The sequence below is a fragment of the Ailuropoda melanoleuca genome, chromosome 16, assembly GCF_002007445.2.
Source record: "Ailuropoda melanoleuca isolate Jingjing chromosome 16, ASM200744v2, whole genome shotgun sequence".
NCBI classification, from domain to species: Eukaryota; Metazoa; Chordata; class Mammalia; order Carnivora; family Ursidae; genus Ailuropoda; species Ailuropoda melanoleuca.
The window spans coordinates 72,391,110-72,410,691 of NC_048233.1; the positions used below are offsets into that span (position 1 = coordinate 72,391,110).

Below are 19,582 nucleotides of genomic sequence, written 5' to 3' on the forward strand. Positions count from 1 at the left end.
ATTCTTCCCTTCCTTCTCCTTCCGATCTCCCTGCTATTCCTTATGTTCCACAAATGAGTGAAATCATATGATAATTGTCTTTCTCTGACCAAGCCCATCCTGATTCATCTCGTTAGCATAAACTCAGGTGTGATCCAAAGGCCCGCCATGAATAACAAAGAAACTCCTGTCATCCTGGAAATCGCAAGGGTTTAGAACCTCTACCCCAGGAATCCAAGACAAATATTTCATTATAGGGCACCTTTCCTCTCCTATTTGTTGATTGATTTATGTACCAGTTCATTCAACAAGTAAAATTCCAGAGATACAGCAGTAAATAAAGCTGATACTATTTCTGCTTTCATGGAAGACGGCTCCTGAAGAAGCATTTGGGAATGTGTTGCACATACTGAAAGATTGTGTTGCTGAGGAAGTGGAGAGTGTCAGAGATGGTTTCTGAGAAAGTAACATTTAAGTTGAGACCTTAAGGCTGATCAGCCCTGGAAGAAGAGATTTGGGAAGGGATCCCAGGGAGAAGAAAAGCCCAGAGGCGAATGTGCTTGGCACCTGGAGGAACTGATGAAGACCTGTAAATCTAGAACACAGACCACAAAGGGAACAGTGGCCAGAGTCAGGAGATTGAGCGGGGCCAGATCACGAAAAGGCTTAGAAAATCAGGTTAATACGTGCGGGCTTAATGGAAGGACAGTGTAGACACTGTAGAGTGTAAGCAGTAAACTGACTTCATACTAGAATTTTAGATTATTCTGACTTCCGAGTAGAAGAGGGCAAGAATTAATAAAAGGAGACCAGTGAGCTGCTTCTAGCAATGAAACATAAGATGATGGTGGTGACTTTAGGATGTGGGCAGTGGGAATGGTTAGAAGTAGATTGACTGCAGAGATGTTTAGGAAATAGAAACGGGCCCCACGTCTATTGAGGGAGGGTCCTCATCAGAGGTTTTGTCTGGTAGAAGAAGTGATCACTAACAGTAGCAGTTGTTTGGTTTTTCTGGTCATTATTGCCATCATCCTCAAGTGCTTTTATATGTCAGGCACCGCGCTAATGAATCTCATGCAATCCCCAACAGTACCATAAGTAGGCATTCCTGTTTTCGTCCCCATTTTATGGACAAGACACAGACTTAAGGAGGTTAAAAACTTTGTCCAGGATTATACAAGTAGTAATTAGCAACTTGCAGGTTCTGACTTGAACAACTGTGTGCTGTTTGCCACAGACCAGAAACCCTGGATTGGGAGCAAATTCTGTAAAGAAAATGATGATTTCACTTTGGGATATGTTAAACTTGAGAGAGCTCTGAGAAGTCCAAGTGGAGGTTCAAGTAGACCTTTTGGACACTGAAGCCAAGTGTCACCAGTCATGGCAAGTGGAATAGATACATGGATTTTTTTTTTTTTAATACTAGGAGACTCACCAGGAACATTGTCAGACTAAGCATAGTGTCTTATAGTTCCATTAGATGTGTTGGATGAAATTGGATTTCTAAAGTGAGAACAAGACTTAGAATTCAAATGTATCTCCTTTCACTCGAAAACCACTAATGGCATTAATTAAAGCAGAATCTTTAACTTAAAACTGGGTAATTAGCTGTGATCTCAGAAATGTAAACAGAACTGTAATTCAAGAAATTGACGAATGTCCGTCCCATTTGCTAAGAATTAACTGCCAACCTCGCGTCATCCTTCTTTCCTCCTCTCTTCCGAGTTTATGGATGGCAGATCTTACCTAGGTTTGTAATGAGGATCACATAGCAATTTATCATGAAACAGTGGAAACGAAATGTTGTGTTGCTTCTGACTCAGTCTTAACTTTTCCATTTCTGATTAAAGGCGCTGCAAATTTAAAGCCTTGTAAACTCTCTTTTATTTAGAAATTGCTACTCACAAGTGTATGAAAACTGTAAAGTTTGCAAAATGTTTTACATGGTGTTCCAAATATCATCTGTCGGAGTATGAACATGTGCTAGCTACAGCAATATGTTAAGTAAGGCAAAGAAGGAATTTTCTTTGCCTCACTTTGCAAACTCTCTGTAGACTGTCAGGCTAGATCTACTTGAAAGAGAGGAGAGAGGAACAACTGGGATACCCTTCATCAGCAGGAGCAGGGACTCTGGCTAACTGTGGCCCAGAGCAGTCTTTCTGTCTCTGCTCTGTGCTGCTGCTTACATCCGATGGAAGAGGGGACCTTGCCTGTCCTGCTGCATCCCAGCACCTAGAACAGTGTCGGCTACAGGGCAGTCAGTAACCACCTGTTGAAGAAATGACCACACAAAAATAACAACTCTTTTTCCTCCACTTATTAATGTACTGATAGGTTCTGGGCCTTGGGTTAAGGATTTGATACATAGCATCTCAATTTCTTAAATTATTAGCCCTATTTTGTGTATGAGGACATTGAGAAAACTGAGGCTCATTATGGTGAAATCACTTGCCTCTTGTAGGAGTTGGTCATAGAAGAGCCAGGACTGAAACCCAGGGTCTGTTGGACCCTGAGATCCAGACCCTATTAGCTCAAAAGCTTAAGACAGGACTTTTGGCGTACACGCTATTACCGAAGTCTACATTTTAAAAATTCAGTTTGTTTTGAAATATAACGAAGTGGCAGCATTTTTTTCCTAATCCATTTTATTAATGAACTGTAATAGGTTTTCCATTTCTCTAGTCTTTGATTTGAGTATTTGAACTGGGTTTGTGTATATCACTATAAATGTGACTGAAATTACCTTGACATTTGTACTTTGATACGATGAGCAGAAAATTGGGAATACTTTACATTACTTGACTATATTGGGAAGCCCAGCCATTAGGTGATGTACTTTTTTACCACCTTAATTTCTTAAGCCTCTGATTAATCTGGAAAAAGCAGGTTGAAGTGTTCTCTGTGTGTTTGTTGCCTGTATCAGTTATTACTGTGTTTGTTCAAGTGGATTTTTATTTTCTAGTAATTTATTGTTTGCCCCTCCCTCCTGCCCAACCCAGACACCAAATATCTGATTTTCTGTTATCTCAAAAGCAGCTCGTTTTGGTAAAGGGTTCTAAAGAAGTCCAGTAAGGTCAGAAACAGCAGCAAGTGAATTTAGAAGAAACAGAAATCTTGTGTATGTTCTTTTTTAAGTAGGAGTTGTGGAAATGATTTTTAGCAGTAGTATGATACAGAATATTTATGTAACATTTCAGAATTACTCTGGACTTTGAGTCTTTAGTATACCATACTTTATCAGTATCCGTGTTTTCAAAAGTTCCGCATGGGGGGTGTGGGGGGCACTGCTGAGCTCAGTGCACTTGACAGTTCTTCCCAGCAAGGATCTGCTCTGTTAGGATTGTTCCTTTGCCTGCTACCTCCTTTTCTTCCCACTTACCTTGTCCTTGTTCTTGGTCTGTTGTGACCTCTGCTGTCTGTCTGCTTCATCTCTTCTGTTGAACTCTTCTTATCTTAGAACTCCAATGAGAAACTGATGGGAAAGATTTTATATCTGTTCATGATCCTGTGGTGATTGTTGGAGTCCTGGTTGGAATTCTGAGATTACACGGACGTCCTTTGTTTTTGGAAAGACTCAGTGTCTTTCACATGAGTGAAAGGTTTTTGCGGGTCACTGAATAAAAATTTTAAATCTGCCTCTGGTGTCTTACTTGAAGAATTAAAAAAAAAAAAAACAACCAAACCCTCACTACTAAATAGATATTTAATGCCAATTTAAATGGCTGCCATTTAGAAGGGATTTCCAACCATCTGAATAATGTTGGAACAACTTATGGCATTATTTGGTTTGGTGAATTCTATAATGAATCCTGTAATATATAAAGATGGCATTGCATGCACCCATTCTTAATGAGATTACATTTTAATGGAAATATTTCCATCCTTCACTCCTACCCAAAGCCTGTTTTCTTCCTTTTCCAGTTCCCTGAAAGCTTTCCGCCTGCCGTTCGGTTATTGCTGCCACCTCATGTCTCAAAATAAAATTGCAGTGGGGTTGCTGTTCTCAAAAGATTTGCACTAGCGTGCAGTTTGTGGAAATAGCTGTTTGAGAGCAACAGTTGTTTTTCTCTGCACTCTGAAGTGATGGCCAACCATGGAGTGATTCTAGGTAGTGTATATTTCACAAGCAAAAGGTGCAACTAACAAAACAGGAAGGGATTTAAGAGTCCTAAGCCCTAGCATAGGACAAATTGCCCGCGTGACCTTGGCGTGCATGCACTTTCCCCCTCATAAAACTGAACTAAATGCTCTGAAAGATCTTTTTTTTTTTTTCCTGTGTGTAGTTTTGGTTATAATAACATAGCCCTTATACGTGATTCTATTTATTTGTTTGGGCTAAAGTTCTCGGTGTTGAACATGTTTTCCTTTAGAACTATGTTAAATAGATGTTCACATTTTCATTGTGCAAGTTGGTAGTTTTGATAGCTCTCCTTTGCTCAATTAGAAACAGATCTGAAGATTGCGTATTGTTAGTGCAGCCTTAATCAGAGTGACATTTCCCCTGCTTGCTTTGTTTTTTTGTGGGCTTTCTTAGCCCTACTTTGTACTTGCAGTGCATGTTAAGATTACAAAGTCAAGTGTGCTGCTTATAGAGTTCCCAGATTTAAAAAAAAAAACAAATCTGGATTTTAAAAGATTTATAATTACACAATTCGGTTTTCTTCAGCATTTCGAAATACAGCATTAATATTTCCATTGGCTAGAAAGAAATCTGAAGACAGAAAATTTTCTCGATCCAGGAGAGGGAAGGCAGATGGGGTTGGCTCTGGATGATGGAATTTTTCTTCAATCCTGAAGAATATTACAATTTGGCAAAACCTTTCCTTGAGGATTCTGCTATTTTAAACTGACTTTGTAACAAATATTTATTTGTAGCATTTTAACAGATACTTTAGTTATTTCTCTTAGTCACACTGTGAGATGTTATTCCTTTATAATTCTATTGATGGGTAAAGCAAAGTCAAGGGAACATAATGCCTCACCTTTAACTAATTTAGCCTTAACTATTAAAAGGTCTTTTATAGAATCCACTTCTTGAACCCCTGTTGCATAGATAACGTTGAATAAATTAAAAATGGATTTGGACCTGCAGTTATCAGTTATGTTTAGATATAATCCCTGTTCAGGGGCGCCTGGGTAGCGCAGTCGTTAAGCGTCTCCCTTCAGCTCAGGGCGTGATCCCGGTGTTCCGGGATCGAGTCCCACATCGGGCTCCTCTGCTGGGAGCCTGTTTCTTCCTCTCCCACTCCCCTGCTGTGTTCCCTCTCTCGCTGGCTGTCTCTCTGTCACATAAACAAATAAAATCTTTATTAAGAAAAAAAAGATATAATCCCTGTTCAGAGGGGAATGAATCGTTATTCAGTACAGTTTGCTTTGCCACTGTCCTTTGTTTCCAGATTTTCAGATAAGTTTCAAGTGATGTTGTTCAGTCCATCATGACCAAGTTGTGCAAGTAAAATCCTGAGACTCACAGACTCAAGTGACTGGCTTACTACTAAATATAAAATGCTTATTGAGTTATTTCAAACTACTAATTTTGTTAGTCTATTGAAAAAGTTAGTGTTACTATTGTCAGGTTTATTTAGCACAGCTCCTTCTAAGTTTTGCAGACTGATCATAATTTCATTATTTTTTTGCTACCGAAACCTTTATTTTCTAATACTTTAGTTTTGTTAAATATTGCTACCAGATTTCTGTTTATTATCCAATTATTACTGATTTTTTCCCCCTCAACTGAGTACTGGGTGAAGGCATACGGTAGCTTTAATATAGTGGTAAAGAGCCTAGCCTCTGAAATTAAATTTCCAGAGTTGAAGTCCCAGCCTTACTTTGCCCTATGACCTTTGGCAAGTTATTTAACTGCAGTGAACTTTGGTTTCCTACTATGGGAAGGGAGATTATAATAGCAACTACCTAATAGGATTGTTACGGTGAGTAAATGTAGATAGAGAAGATTATCCATTTCTTTATTAGTTAAAATAAATTCCAAGATATTTTATGTATTTTCTTGATTCCTGCAAATGTTCCTTATTTTGGGCTTGTCTTTCTGGAGCTAGGGAAAACCGTAGGGTATCTGAGTGTTAATCATATGTCTAATTGTATATAAATATTTTCTTGGTTTCTCGATTTTCTTATAGTTCCAACCTTAGGTGAGGTAACTGAGGAGGGAAGATACAGAAAGACTAAAACATGATGTTTCAGGGTTTATGATCTGTAGGGATGGGTGGTTCATTGGAGACATTTAGTCTGACCTACTTTCTTGGCCTCCACGAGGAAGCCTTCTCCCACTTCCTCGATGAGGTCAGACTCCAGGAATAGGCCCCGTGGCACTCTGTATTTTGTGAAGAAATAATTGTTTGATTCTTTTTCTTCAGTGCCTTTCTCTTCCTACAACATAGTATATTCCATGATGCCAGAAACTGCTTTTTCTTCCTGGTGTTTCTAGTTCCTAGTGCGTGTCTTGTACACAGGTGTATGGCAGATATTTGTTGAATGATTAAACAAGCTCTCATGTTAGAAAGGAAGACACTGAGATGCATCTCAGACGAGACTTATCCCAAGTCACACGCTTTCCGTTTCTAGCAGAACTCGGGTTTCTAGTCCCCTACACTGTCGTACTCTTCACTCTTTCTACTATATTATGAAAATGTTAGTCCAGAGAGAAGATAAACAGTATCTACAGGTAACTATTACAGAGGCAGAATGTACACACACTCCAAGGGGCTATGGAAATTAAAGTGAATAAAAAGTCCTTTTGTCAGGGGTTGGCTGGTAGCTACCGGAAGGGCGTAATGAAGGAGAAGACATTTGAACTAGATAGATCTTGGGTGGAAAGGTGTGGGAAAGATCACCCCAGCCATAAACAGTATTTCATGTCTCTGTATTTGTCATTTTAGTCTTGATACTATTAATCTTATTATTGCAGTAAATCTGTAAAATAAAGTATATATTAGCCAGCTAATGATCTTGTCTTATTTCAGTGAACAATGTGGGAATGTCATATGAGTATCCTGAATACTTTTTGGACGTTCCTGACTTGGACAACGTAAGTCTTTTTTTGTATAGTACGGTAACAAAAAGAATGCATGCGAGTATTGGCCAGGCAGTGTGGTGTAATGGTGCACACTGTGAGCACTGGAGTCCTGCTGCCCGAGGCTCGTGCTCTGGCTCTTCTGCTTGTTCGCCGAGTTACCCTGGCGATGAGCCCAACCATGCTTAGTGTCCGTTCCCACGTCCATAAAATAGGCAACTTCATAGGGATGTTAGAAGGACTGAATGAGAAAACGTTTGTAACCTCATTAGTATAGTGCCCAGTTCAATAATAACTCATCGTATTTTTCTTATTTCTATTTTTATTATATCAAAATAGCTTTGCTTTAAGTATCAGGATTCTAAACATGGATTTAGAAATCATAAATATGTTAATATATAGCAATATGGTTGATTCAAGTAAACCTACCAAAATGAAAGTTATATTCTTGAGGCATGCAGAATTCTTTAATAAAAATTAGAAAAGCATATCATTCAAGGAATATGTGAATTTAAAAAAAAACTGTTGAGAATCTCAGATTCAATAATTTCTCCTTTCGATATGAGCAGAAGGAAAATAGCATATTTATTTTAGATTTAGTGTCTTTTGCTTCCAGATTTTCCTTAATACATCTACCTTGAATTTTGTATATTAGCACGAACTATTGCTTTTGGTAGAAAAGTACTATAACACTGAGAGTAGAATAAAATTTGCCTCTCTTCTCTGACTCCTCTCATTTTCCAGTTCTCTACTCTATCTGGGGAAACGTTCAGTGGTTCGCTGGATCACTTGCATATATATATCTAATATGGTTACTTCCATGATGATATGTATATAAAATTACTAATATTTTCTTTTGCAGACCATCAAGAAACTGATAAATATTAATGTTCTTTCTGTTTGTAAGGTAAGCAGTTTTTTTATAAATACATCAGCCTTTTTTGGTTCATTCTGTTTAAAAACACGTGATCGTGTGTTCACTTCGGCCAGTTCCTATTTCCATGTAAGTATGCATTCTAGATGAAGGCGGTCTATTTCCTTCTGTCTTCAGGAAGTAGAAAGAGCCGAAGACCAAACAAGTGTATAATCTTGCTTTTCCACAACTGTGCCTTTGCAAACAGTGTGGCAGGCCCTGGGACTACACAAGCTAACTTAGGCTGAAGATGGATTTTTACAAAGTTTTCTTCTACACACAGTTCTTCACTGATAAATTATTTCCATCTCGTATCCCCTGTGACCATGTAAGTGGGTGAATTAACTGTTGTGGTAAAGCATTGTGTGGTAGTATGGGGCTATAAAGTAATGAGAGTGATTTTTATTAGGCCACATAAACATTATTCTGGTTTTTAGTTGGTAGGCTTGTTACTTGTATGTGCCGACAACAGACGCCACGGCTAATAACGTGCTCAAAGGAAGAATAGGTTACTACCTATATGAGCATCTGAGCACCACTTGTCCTTGTGTGTTAGCAGTCCCTAAAAGTCAGATACCGTACCTTGATTATACATCCTAGCCTAGCAGGAAATATTGCCTGAGGCAGAATTTCCATAGGCAACATCACATACTTCAAATCTGAACATACAGTAGTCCCCCTTATTCACAGGGGATGTGTTCTGAGACTTCCACCAGATGCGGGAAACCACAGATACTACCAAGCCCTGTATATACTGTGGTTTTTCCTATACCTGTGATAAAGCTTAATTTATAAATTAGGCTCCGTAAGAGATTAACAATAATAATAAAATAGAATAATTATAACAGTATACTGTAATAAAAGTTATGTGAATGTGGTCTCTCTCTCTCAAAATATCGGATTGTACTGTACTCATCCTTCTTGTGATGATGCGAGATGATATAATGCCTACGTGATGAGATGAAGCGAGAGGAAGGACACAGGCTCTGTGACCTGGTGTTAGGCTGCTACTGACCTTCTGACGATATAGGTTGGAAGGAGGGTGATCTGCTTCCAGACCGCAGTTGACCTCGGTTGACTGTGGGTAACCTGAAACCTTGGGAAGTGAAACCACAGATAAGGGGGAGCTATTGTAGTGACAGAAAAGCCAAATCCATTTTCAGTAACTCTTAAATACTCCATTTAAGGAAATCAAAAAATATTTACCTCAAAACTATTAGAATTAACTAGATAAATGTAAATAAGCACTTCATTACTAATTTTTACTTTATAGCATGGTCTTGATCTTCTTCTCTATTGTGAATGTTTAAAGAGAAATTCTCCTTATGTCTTCATGTCCTGAGAAATCATACCTGTTTCATGCTTGATTTCAGGTGCAAGGACCCTAAAATCTTATGCCTTGTCCAACTTTTCGTGTATGGCTGTGCCTCTCCCTGGATAATATAATATATATGTTGCTTTTCAGGTGCTTAATTAATTGAGTTTTTATGTGGTTTTGTATAATTTTAGCACTCTGTCGGTTCACATAAACCAGCTACCAGAACGAAAGCTTCATTGTGGCTGTATGCAGACCATGTAACATTTGGTAGCTCGCTACTTAAAGGCACCTCATCTGAATTATATTGTAATATGACAAATACTTTTCTAAAAGAAATAAGCACAGTATCTTTTCCACTGTTGTTTTTAACCAGGGTTTTTACTTGCCGCAAGATTTAGTTTAAGTGAGGTAAACTACTAACAAGTGTATCTTTGAGTAAATTTGGAGCAAGCCCCGCACACAAAATGGATGCTTTTAAAACATGGTTGATGTGAATATATCTATATAGTTTTAAAGGTATTTCCCTTGGCACACCTGTATAAATGTTAACATTCTTCAATAATCTGTGTGAGGTTTCAAGTTAATTAAATAACTCTACAATTTACTAGCTGTATGACCTTGAACAAATTACTTGCCCTCTGTGCTTCAGTTTTTCATCTGTAAATTGAGGGTGTTAATCTTTTTACCTCACAGGGTTGTTTTGGGAATTGAGCAAGGTAATATGTGCAAATCACTTAGAAGAGGACCCAAATCATAGTAAGGGCCCTAAAGAATGTTAACTATTAAAGATTTTTAGAAAAACGTGAGTTTATTTTTTAGCAAGCAAAGTTTTTTGATCAAAATTAACATTCTGGTCTATAATTTGTATGTTTTGTGGTTTTGCCTTTTGAAATGACTGCTGTGTACTATTGTTTTGATAATCTTTTCTAGTACATCTGGCCAAATACCTAAAAATAATGAGTGTTAAAGCTATGTGCATGTATTTCATAATATATTTTCATGAGTTAATGATGAAAAATATGTTTAAGTGTTTAAATTTGATTTTATAGAAGTGTTAATATTAGCTACAGATTTAGTCTTCTGATAATTAACTCCTCTGTCAGATAAACTGTGTCAAGTTTTTACTCTAGATACGTTAGTATTTTTTCCAGTAACATCCTGCTTGTCAGTACTCACATGTTTGTGTACCTTTATGATATAAAACCCTGGCTTCCTCTCTCTCCCTAAACATGCGGTTCTGGCTGGCAGTCTACAGAATACTAATGATAAAAGGCCAGGGTCTTGACCTTGACCTGTGAGAACTGGTCAGCTTGCTGTGCTCCATGGCTACACACAGCATCCTCTAGGCAGCACCTGAGCACAGAGCAGGGTGTGTAGGTGGTGATCGCCTCATGTCCCTGCTTGAGGATGAGTAGTGCCAGGGGGCATTGTGGATAAAGCAGTACAGATCCAACAGCACTCTACAGTACCCTTTGAGTTCTTGAAAACAACAGTGAGATAATAATGAGGCACTGGTCCTTAAGATCTTGACAGATCGCAAAATACTTCTCCCACTTCTTCGTTCTTCCTCTTCCACTTTCTCTTTTCATGTTGGTGTATGTATTTGTTCCCATAAAATGAGTTGGGGGGGGGGGACGCATGCTGACTTATTAAACATGTCCTATCATATACTGTGAACCGTATTGGTGGGAAGTGTCAGTGCCAGGAGAACTGGATGTATAGGCTTCATGTTTTTGTATGTAAGCCTGATTTTGCAAATCAAGTCCCATTTACAAAGCACTAAGGGAGTTTGCTATTTAAAACACTTATACATCGGGGCGCCTGGGTGGCTCAGTCGTTGGGTGTCTGCCTTCGGCCCAGGGCATGATCCTGGCGTTCTGGGATCGAGCCCCACGTCAGGCTCCTCCGCTGGGAGCCTGCTTCTTCCTCTCCCACTCCCCCTGCTTGTGTTTGCTCTCTCGCTGTTGAATGAATAAATAAAATCTTTTTAAAAAATAAAAATAAAAAATAAAACACTTATACGTCAAGCTGAATAATCATCCTTTAATTTATCTTTAGTGTAAACATGAATTTTCCTGTACCTTTGTGATGTACACTTTTAGTGGAAAAACAGTTCAAAACTCTTGCTTGATTCATCATGGAACTAAGAATATCTGGAGGACAGCCAAGTGGTCTTTGTTGAACTGTAGACAGGATCCATGGCATTGGCATCTCGGTCGCACAGCTGACTAGTGAGTGTTCAGGGGTTAGAATGTTTGACTCGAGCAGCAGGAGGCAAGGGGTGTGCGGTGGATGACCAACTGGTGGCCAGAAAGGTGAGGGAGGACACACGTTGTGTAAGAGCTTGGGTGCTGGGCTCAGGAGGATAGAGGGCCCTAGGAAGCTTTAGAGCAGAAATAAGGTGTGATCTGATGTACATTTTAGAAAGGGGGGGTCTAGTGGCAGAGTGACCTGGCATATGTGTTTTGTGGTCTCTGTGTTTATTCTCGTTGTACTGAAAATAGGGCATTCACCTTGATGAGGTTTTCTGCGTGAGCCTCCCAGGTTTAGTGTCCTTCGGTGACGCTGTGATGTGCCCTCTGGTGTATTTTGATGAATTGTGCTTCAGTTGACTGTGTTATGTTGCAAGGGCCGGGGCTCCATTTTCTGTAGAAGTGTAACTTCTATTGGGAGCCCTGGGGTAACTTAAAAGAAGATGAAAATTGGTCTGGCTCTAGAATCTTAGAAGATTTTATGGTGACCGGACATCAGGAGAACTAGGGCATAGGTGTCTGCTGCCTAGTGTCATAACGCACGTATAGAAAAAGGTTTATACAAGAAGTAAAGCAGCCTCTTCTCATCATCAGTGCTGGCCCAAGTTTATCTCCTTATCACACCATGCAGTAGGGGCCAGCTGGCTGAGAAGCATGCCAGGAAAGATCAGAGAAGTCAGTGCACCCTTGTGACCTTGGGCTTGTTCCCCTAAAATGGAGATGTTTGCTGGGTAAGATTGCAGCATCTTGTTGGAGGTCCTGTGCCACTTTCCGAGCATTGAATGACCTGGATCCTTCCAGTCTGGAAATATGGCTTGGTCCATGTGCTCCTGTATTAGGAGGTCAGATGATTATAAAAAGTCACATAAGTTCTACATTCCAGCAGAGAAATAATAAAAGTGAAATATCCTGACCAGAGAAATTTCGGGTCGTCGCCTGTTGAAGTGGTAGTGAGTGGTCCAGAAGAATATTGGGGAAGAAATATTAACCAGAATAGTTTTGACTGGAGACCCTTGATGTGTCGTCATAGAGTCCAGCTCAGCTCTCCCAGCCCTTGTCTGAGACCTGCTTAAGGAGGCTTTCCCTTTACTAGACATAAAGCTGTTAGTCAAAGTAACCCCAGGGATACTTAGAAGCCTTGTTGCTTGTTGCTTGCCTTACAGTTTTGCTCTCAAATCCTTCAGGGGTAAATTTTGTCTTGTTCTTGGGCTCTGCTGAGCAGTTAAGCACCAAGGTGAGAAGAGCGGTGGTGTGGAAGTTCTATATAGTTGACCAATACGGCAGGTGGATCTCCTTCAACTGGAAGAGAGGTCCTCCTAGCCAGGGTTTTTTTCTTATGATTTCAGATGCTCTGTGACTAAAATCTGAGGTAAGTCTTATTTCTCCTCAAGAACAGTGACCTTCAGACCAGAAATGGTGGCATTTAGAGATAATTAAGACTCCAAATATTGACCCAGACTCTTCTAAAATAGCTGTGGTTTTATGCCTGGAGTGCTTTCCATCTCAGAATACTGAGAGTTTGCAAAGGAAATGGTTGTACGACTATTGATTACTATGGGAGAATCGTGGGAAATGGAAGAAGTCCCACAACTCCAGAGGCAAGTCTGGTTTCAAACAGCAGGACACCAAGCTCCACACCAATTCAAAGACAAGTTCTAAAAGTGATCTTGCTTGCATTGTTTCTTTAGGATTTGAGATTACTTGTTTTAACATCCGCCAAATTCGGAGTTGCCTTCCTCCTCTAGGCCTGATGGTTCTTAGATTCCCTTCATGACGGTTTTAGGACCTCAAGGTACAATAGACTCTTCCCTCCTTTTCAGATGAACACTACCCAAGCAATATTAACCTAAACTACCTGTAGTCCTTACTTAAGGGTTGGAAACCATTCCTTCTGCTGGTGCTGGATCCTGAAGCTGCCACTGGCATTGGTGAAAAAGGGGGATGATTGGTAGTGGCTCTGCCTGTACCAGAATCCCTTAGGAAATATGCAGACTACCATTCTGACAAATGGAGAGGACATTCCAGCCTTCTTTATTACCTCTCTTAGAGCAGGGAAGGAAGTGGGTGGGGGTGTGACCCAAGGTAAAATTTATTAACAACCTCCACTTATAGTGAAGTACACTGAGTTTTATTTGTTTTATTTGGGGTTGGGGAGGAGTCTTAAACAGGGGATCAGAATTTAGATATTCTGAATATCTTGAATATCTTCATCAGATATTCAACCAAAGGGGGAATTTGTCTCCCTTCAGTCCGGTCTCCATCCCCCTACCAAAGTGTTATTTTACATTAGGTCATATCACTTTCCTGGGAGATCCTTCAGTGACTTCTTGCCCTCAAGTCCCGACTCCTTGATGTGACCTATAGCGAAGGACCTACGTGATGTGGCTTTTCCCGCCTCATCAGTTTCTCCTCAGGTCTGTGTCCCTCTGCTTCTCTGCGTTCAGGTCACAGTGCCTTCAGCGTCTTGAACCTCCTGTTCCCTCAGGCAGTTCCCTCTCCATGGAAGCTCCCTTGTCTCCCACTTCACTCGTGCTATGCATCCTTCAGTTCTCAACAGTGTTGCTGTCCTTGGGGGCCGGTGGGGAGCCTTCCAGAGTCGGCCAGGTCTCTCAGCCACGGAAGTTTCGTCACACATGGCACGTCTTTCCTTCACTCGCAGTTCATTTTCAGTTTAGTGTCTCTCTATAGATTGTAAGCCCCGGGAGTGCTGGTCCCGTATTCTTTTTGTTCTCTGCCGTTCCCTAGCCCTGGGCCTCACCTATGGCAGGTATAGAGCAAATGATTTTGTTCTTGTTTTGTTTTTATATTTTATTTATTTATTCATGAAAAACAGAGAGGGGCACCTGGGTGGCTCAGTCGTTGAGCGTCTGCCTTTGGCTCGGGGCGTGATCCTGGTGTTATGGGATCGAGCCCCACATCGGGCTCCTCCGCTGGGAGCCTGCTTCTTCCTCTCCCACTCCCCCTGCTTGTGTTCCCTCTCTCGCTGGCTGTCTCTCTGTCAAATAAATAAAATCTTAAAAAAAAAAAGAAAAAAGAAAAGAAAAACAGAGAGAAAGAGGCAGAGGGAGAAGCAGGCTCCCCATAGAACAGGGAGCCCAATGCAGGGCTGAATCCCAGGACCCTGGGATCACAACCTGAGCCGAAGTTAGACACTTAACCGACTGAGCCACCCGGGCACCCCCAACAAATGCTTTTGAATAAATAAATGAGTGAATTAAAAAATTGAAAATCCTCTTTCTTTGGGAATAAGGAACCCACTTACTGCATGTAGCCCTAAAAAGCTGAACTTAGATCATCATTGATATTTACACTCAAGTAAATTGTGAGAACTTTGTAATCTTTGAATCTGCCAGAAGTGGAACGGGCCAAAGGTGAGTTCCCTTTCTGATTCTAGGCCAGAGGTTGCAAACAATAGTCTGGGTTGCATGTGCCCTACCAACTTATTTCAGTTGGTTCAGGCAGTGTTTTCAGAATGGGGACGTTCCACACCCAATGTCTAGCTTCTCCTCGGGAAGATCTGGAAATGAGGTAACGCAGACCTGAGCTGCTGCCTGCCAGTAAGCGGGCAGGGTGGAGGAGCAAGCAGGTGAGTCAGCTGAGTAATGAGGCCTGCCCTGTCCAGGTCACAGCGGCCCCCTCTCGACCCTGCTCTCTGGCATGCTGCGCTCGTTTATGGCACCTACCCGGTCCTGTCAGGCATTGGAGTTTGCGTTCCCCCGTGCAGCTAACTCCAGGTATTCAGTGTACTCAAATTGAATAACTGCTTGATGGAGCTGAAGGATTAGAATGGTTTTAACTGCATCAGTCTCTCCCATCCCTATGATTATCTGAAATCAAAGCACTTGGAGTGCTTTGCATGCTTTCGAAAAGCTATTTTTTTCCTGCTCCCACCACTACGTATTCATTGTATGTGGCTCAGCCAGAAGGATGTAATGCTATGCCCGGCCCATGGCATAGATAGTGAATGTTCGGATGGATGAAAAGCCCAGGAGAGGCATTGGTTTCCTTTTTCTTACCTGCATTTGCCTTTGACATGTGACATGATACCAGTAGAGGGAGCCCTCTAATAATTTGGAAATCCATAAGAAGAATCTCTGTTCATCCTTCTAATTGTATTTAATTTAGGGATTATGCTAAGAATGTATTCCTCCACGCTGCCCCAAGAATTTAAGTTAACAACACTGGGAAGTCAATAAATTGTGGGAAGGGAGAGTATGACCTTTAGCCCTGACCCCCACCTGGGGCTTTTCTAGATGAAGACATTCCAAGTTAGTCTCTGGAGTCTCTTAATCCCTTTTGAAAGCCGCTATTATTATGCTCCTAAAAATTTCCAAAGAATTGGGTACATTTAGCCCTTAGGGTCTCATAGTAACAGGGCTGCTTCAGGCATAACTACAAAATGATGGGTTTGCCAGACTGCGTGACAGCCACTCTTTGCATAGCCTTCATCTGTGAAAAACGAGTGAGTGGTTGTAGATTGGTTCTAAGGTTCTTCCCAGCTCAAAGCAAAGCTAGTGTATAGGAGAAATGCCTTATATATGGGTGAAAACGTAAAAATCTCTTCGAGAACTTTAGAAATTATTTTCTCCTCCTAAAATCTGTCACTTTTTGAGAAGTCAGCTTATTTGGGGAAAATTTAAGTAATGAAAACTCTTAGCATATCATAATATGCTCAACTTGGAAAAGCGGTGTCTGGTGGTTATATGTGTTTTTAATTTTTGTTTAGAGTTATAGATTACCGCTTTAGATTCATTATTCATTGGCATGCAGCCCTCTCTGTTCTGGAAAGTTCTTTTATTTTTCTTTAGTTTAATTATTTTAACATATATCAAAACAATTTATTATGAAAGGAAAAACTTTGGTATTTTATGGTGTGGGGTTGAATTTCAGATTAAGTAATATGGGGGGGGCAGGCAATGGTAAGGAGGGCTCTTAATGTCCACAAACTTAAAAACATTATTAAAGAGGAAAATGAAATAATACCTGGAGATCTCAAAGCACTCGAAAATTTTTGCCTAATTAAGCTTTTTACCCCCCGTGCAGTAAATATTCCTTTAGCCATACAGGTGACATTCTAAGAATTTCTAATGAAGTTGTATTCTCAGTACCACAGAGCTCAAATTACAGTTTCTAAAGGAAATGTGTAGTGTGCCATTCCAGCATGACTTCCAGTGAGTCACCCTGTAATTTCTCTCACACAGGCATGGTGTAACATCATTGTTATTTTATGTGATTCTTTTCACTATCAGACTATGATTTTTTAAAATTGTTGTTAATGATTCCAATTGAAAAGTTGTTTAAGGCATTTGTATCTACTTCCTTCTGATTTGTATGAGTTCATGTTTCAGTTGTTTGATTTCGGATCCTGTTTACTCCACTCAGGTTTCTCTGGGCTAGAAGGCAGGGCAGATGTGGACAAAGTGGTGATTTGTGATGACCTAATTATTTATATGGAGAGCCTGGATTCTTAGGGCTTTGCCCAGATTCTAGGGTTAAGTTGTTTCACTGTAAATTCTGTTTATATGTAATGGTGATATAGCTGAAAATATTTGTTTCCTTATTTTACTAAGTTACCTTGAATTTTAATTTTTCCATTTGGGTTTTGGTTGTCTTCTTGAGCATAATACAGTACTGTTTTCTTTGTCCTATTCTTTATAGAAAGTGACCAAATGCCAGAGGTTACACGATACAAAAATAATTTGCTTATAAAAATAAATCAGTTGCATGTAAAACAATTTGTATAATTTGTGTTATTTGCTTGTACAAGTTTTCATAATAAACTAAAATGCAGGGAAACCTAAATTGGCTTTTGGGTATAAAATAAAATTCCTTTTATGAGCTCTTGATTACTGATATCAGAGAAGTGAAAGAGTAAAAAAATTTATTCATGTAAATTTCTTTCAGAAATAACATTATATATGGGGGCTTTTCTAATTACAAAACCAGTCCAAATAATTGCCAAAAAATGGGAGAAATATTTAACAATACTAAGATGGTTACATTTTAATATAATATTTTCAGAGATTTTTTTTTTTTTAGGCCAGCCAATGCATTTTTAAGTCAGGTATCTCAGCTAAATGATCTAATAATACTGATTTGGTTTTTTTATGAGCTAAACCAGCCTCTTATTTATATCCCAGCCAGAATATATGCAGCTGTGGTAATAAATACCAGTAAATATTTCACTCTCGAAATTGAATATGTGGCATCCCCAGAAAAAATTCTAAATTGAGCTGTCATTGCTAAAGACTTTCATTTATTTTTGTATATTCGTATATGCTATGGCCAGCTTGTATACAAAGTGATGTAATATATAGGTGCAATATAATATATGTTGACCTTTTCCCCTTTGATTTTAGACTTCTGGGCCTTTTTGTGGTGAGGATTGATGAAACTGTCACTAAAAATATATGTAAATAGGAAATATTTGTTTTTTTCTGGAAAGATTTGAAGTTCTCATTGTTGGAGAGGGACTACTGCAGCAACTTTTATCACTTTATAGGAAAGAATTAGAGTGTTTTCTGTACACTTTTGGAAACAACTTCAACATGGAAGAAAACAAGTCTAGAAATCATGTTTACTGCTACTTTTCTAATATTCTTAACCACTGAACTTACAAGTTATGGTAACCTTATTTTAGCAGTATCTTAAGAGGAACAAAAAATTTCCTGGTACAATTATCACCTGCAGATGGCCTAAAATTAGCATATTGAGTTAACTCCAGAAACAGCTTGTCAGCTGCGAAATGGAGTTCAGGTAGAGAGTGAGATTTCACAGAAACGCTTGGTATATGGTATAAATAACCAGATATCAAAATACCAATCAATGCATACAAAGTAAAATGAGACTACTAATAGCTTAGTTAAAATATCCTATGTAAAACTTGATGTCAAAGAGAATTTAATTTGATGTGAACATAGTGAAGCCTCTCTGCTTATGCAGAGAATTTTAAGAATTATTTGTATAATATATATATACAAACAAAGAAGGCTTGAAGTCGAATTTATGATGAATTGTAATCTGATTAGGAGAATAAAGAATTTAAGTATAGATGAAGGCATTAATCAGGTTTATAAACGCATGCAGATTTCAAGTTAACTTTTCTCAGGCTTTTCAGTGTTGTTATTTGACAGGTCAAAAAAGATGTTCCATTCTGTGGCGAGGAGAAATAGTTTAGAGCCAGAATTTAAGAGGAGAAGCCAATGAACAATGCAAAGGAATTTAAATTTTTCATGAGAGGACTTGATGGATTCTTTGGTCATTGGGCATCCAACAAGTAATTCTGGCCCTTTAATAGCTAGGCATCAAAAACATTGCTTCCTCCTCTTTATGTTAAGTTACTTAAACTTCGTGAGTTTTTTTTTTTAAGATTATTTATTTATTTAAGAGAGTGAAAGTGAGTGAGCATGCGTGTGTGAGAAGAGGGGCAGGAGCAGAGGGAGAGGGACGAGCAGACTTTGTGCTGAGCGTGGAGCCCAGTGTGGGGCTCAATCCCACGAGCATGAGATCATGACCTGAGCCAAAATCAAGAGTTTGAGGTTCAACTGACTGAGCCATCCAGGTGCCCCTAACCTACTTGAGTTTAAATTCCCATGTATAAAGGATCCATTTGGTACTTGCTTTGGGAACACGTATACTAAAATTGGAATGATACGGAGCTTAGCATGGCCCATATGCAAAGATGGCCCAGAAATTCATGCAGCGTTCCATAATTTTGATGTTAACTTACTGTGGTAGTCCTTTCGCAGTATATACATATATCAAATTATTATACTCTACAGCTTAAATTAATACACTGTTATATGTCAGTGTATCTTACTGAAACTGGGAGGGGAAGGATATATTTTGAACATGTCCATACATCGAAGACCATCCAGAAAATATTTAACATTTAGCTATTAATACAGTTTTATGAGTAAGATTCTGTCTTATGTGGTTTTATTTTGTCTCTGATCATGGATAATTTTTTGCCATTCAGAAAGGGAACATTTAATGTATGATGTGCATACAGTGTAGGGGAAAAAAATAGCTCCCATGCATGCATTTATATCTCTTCAATATCCCAGCTAAAGTGATAGTTCTTATGGTAT

General features: G+C 39.3%; 1 protein-coding gene and 1 non-coding gene across 2 annotated transcripts in view; both read left to right on the top strand.

Moving 5' to 3' along the window:
* Positions 1 to 19,582, top strand: part of HSD17B12 (hydroxysteroid 17-beta dehydrogenase 12) — a 155,290-nt gene that overhangs the window by 107,076 nt on the left and 28,632 nt on the right. The window contains exons 5-6 of the mRNA XM_034646567.1: positions 6,960 to 7,024; positions 7,872 to 7,916. Coding sequence (XP_034502458.1) covers positions 6,960 to 7,024; positions 7,872 to 7,916 — 110 coding nt within the window. The remainder of the gene's footprint in view (positions 1 to 6,959; positions 7,025 to 7,871; positions 7,917 to 19,582) is intronic.
* On the top strand, positions 19,105 to 19,208 carry LOC117796903. The gene has a single exon (XR_004621599.1). It is a non-coding gene; the product is annotated as a U6 spliceosomal RNA (small nuclear RNA).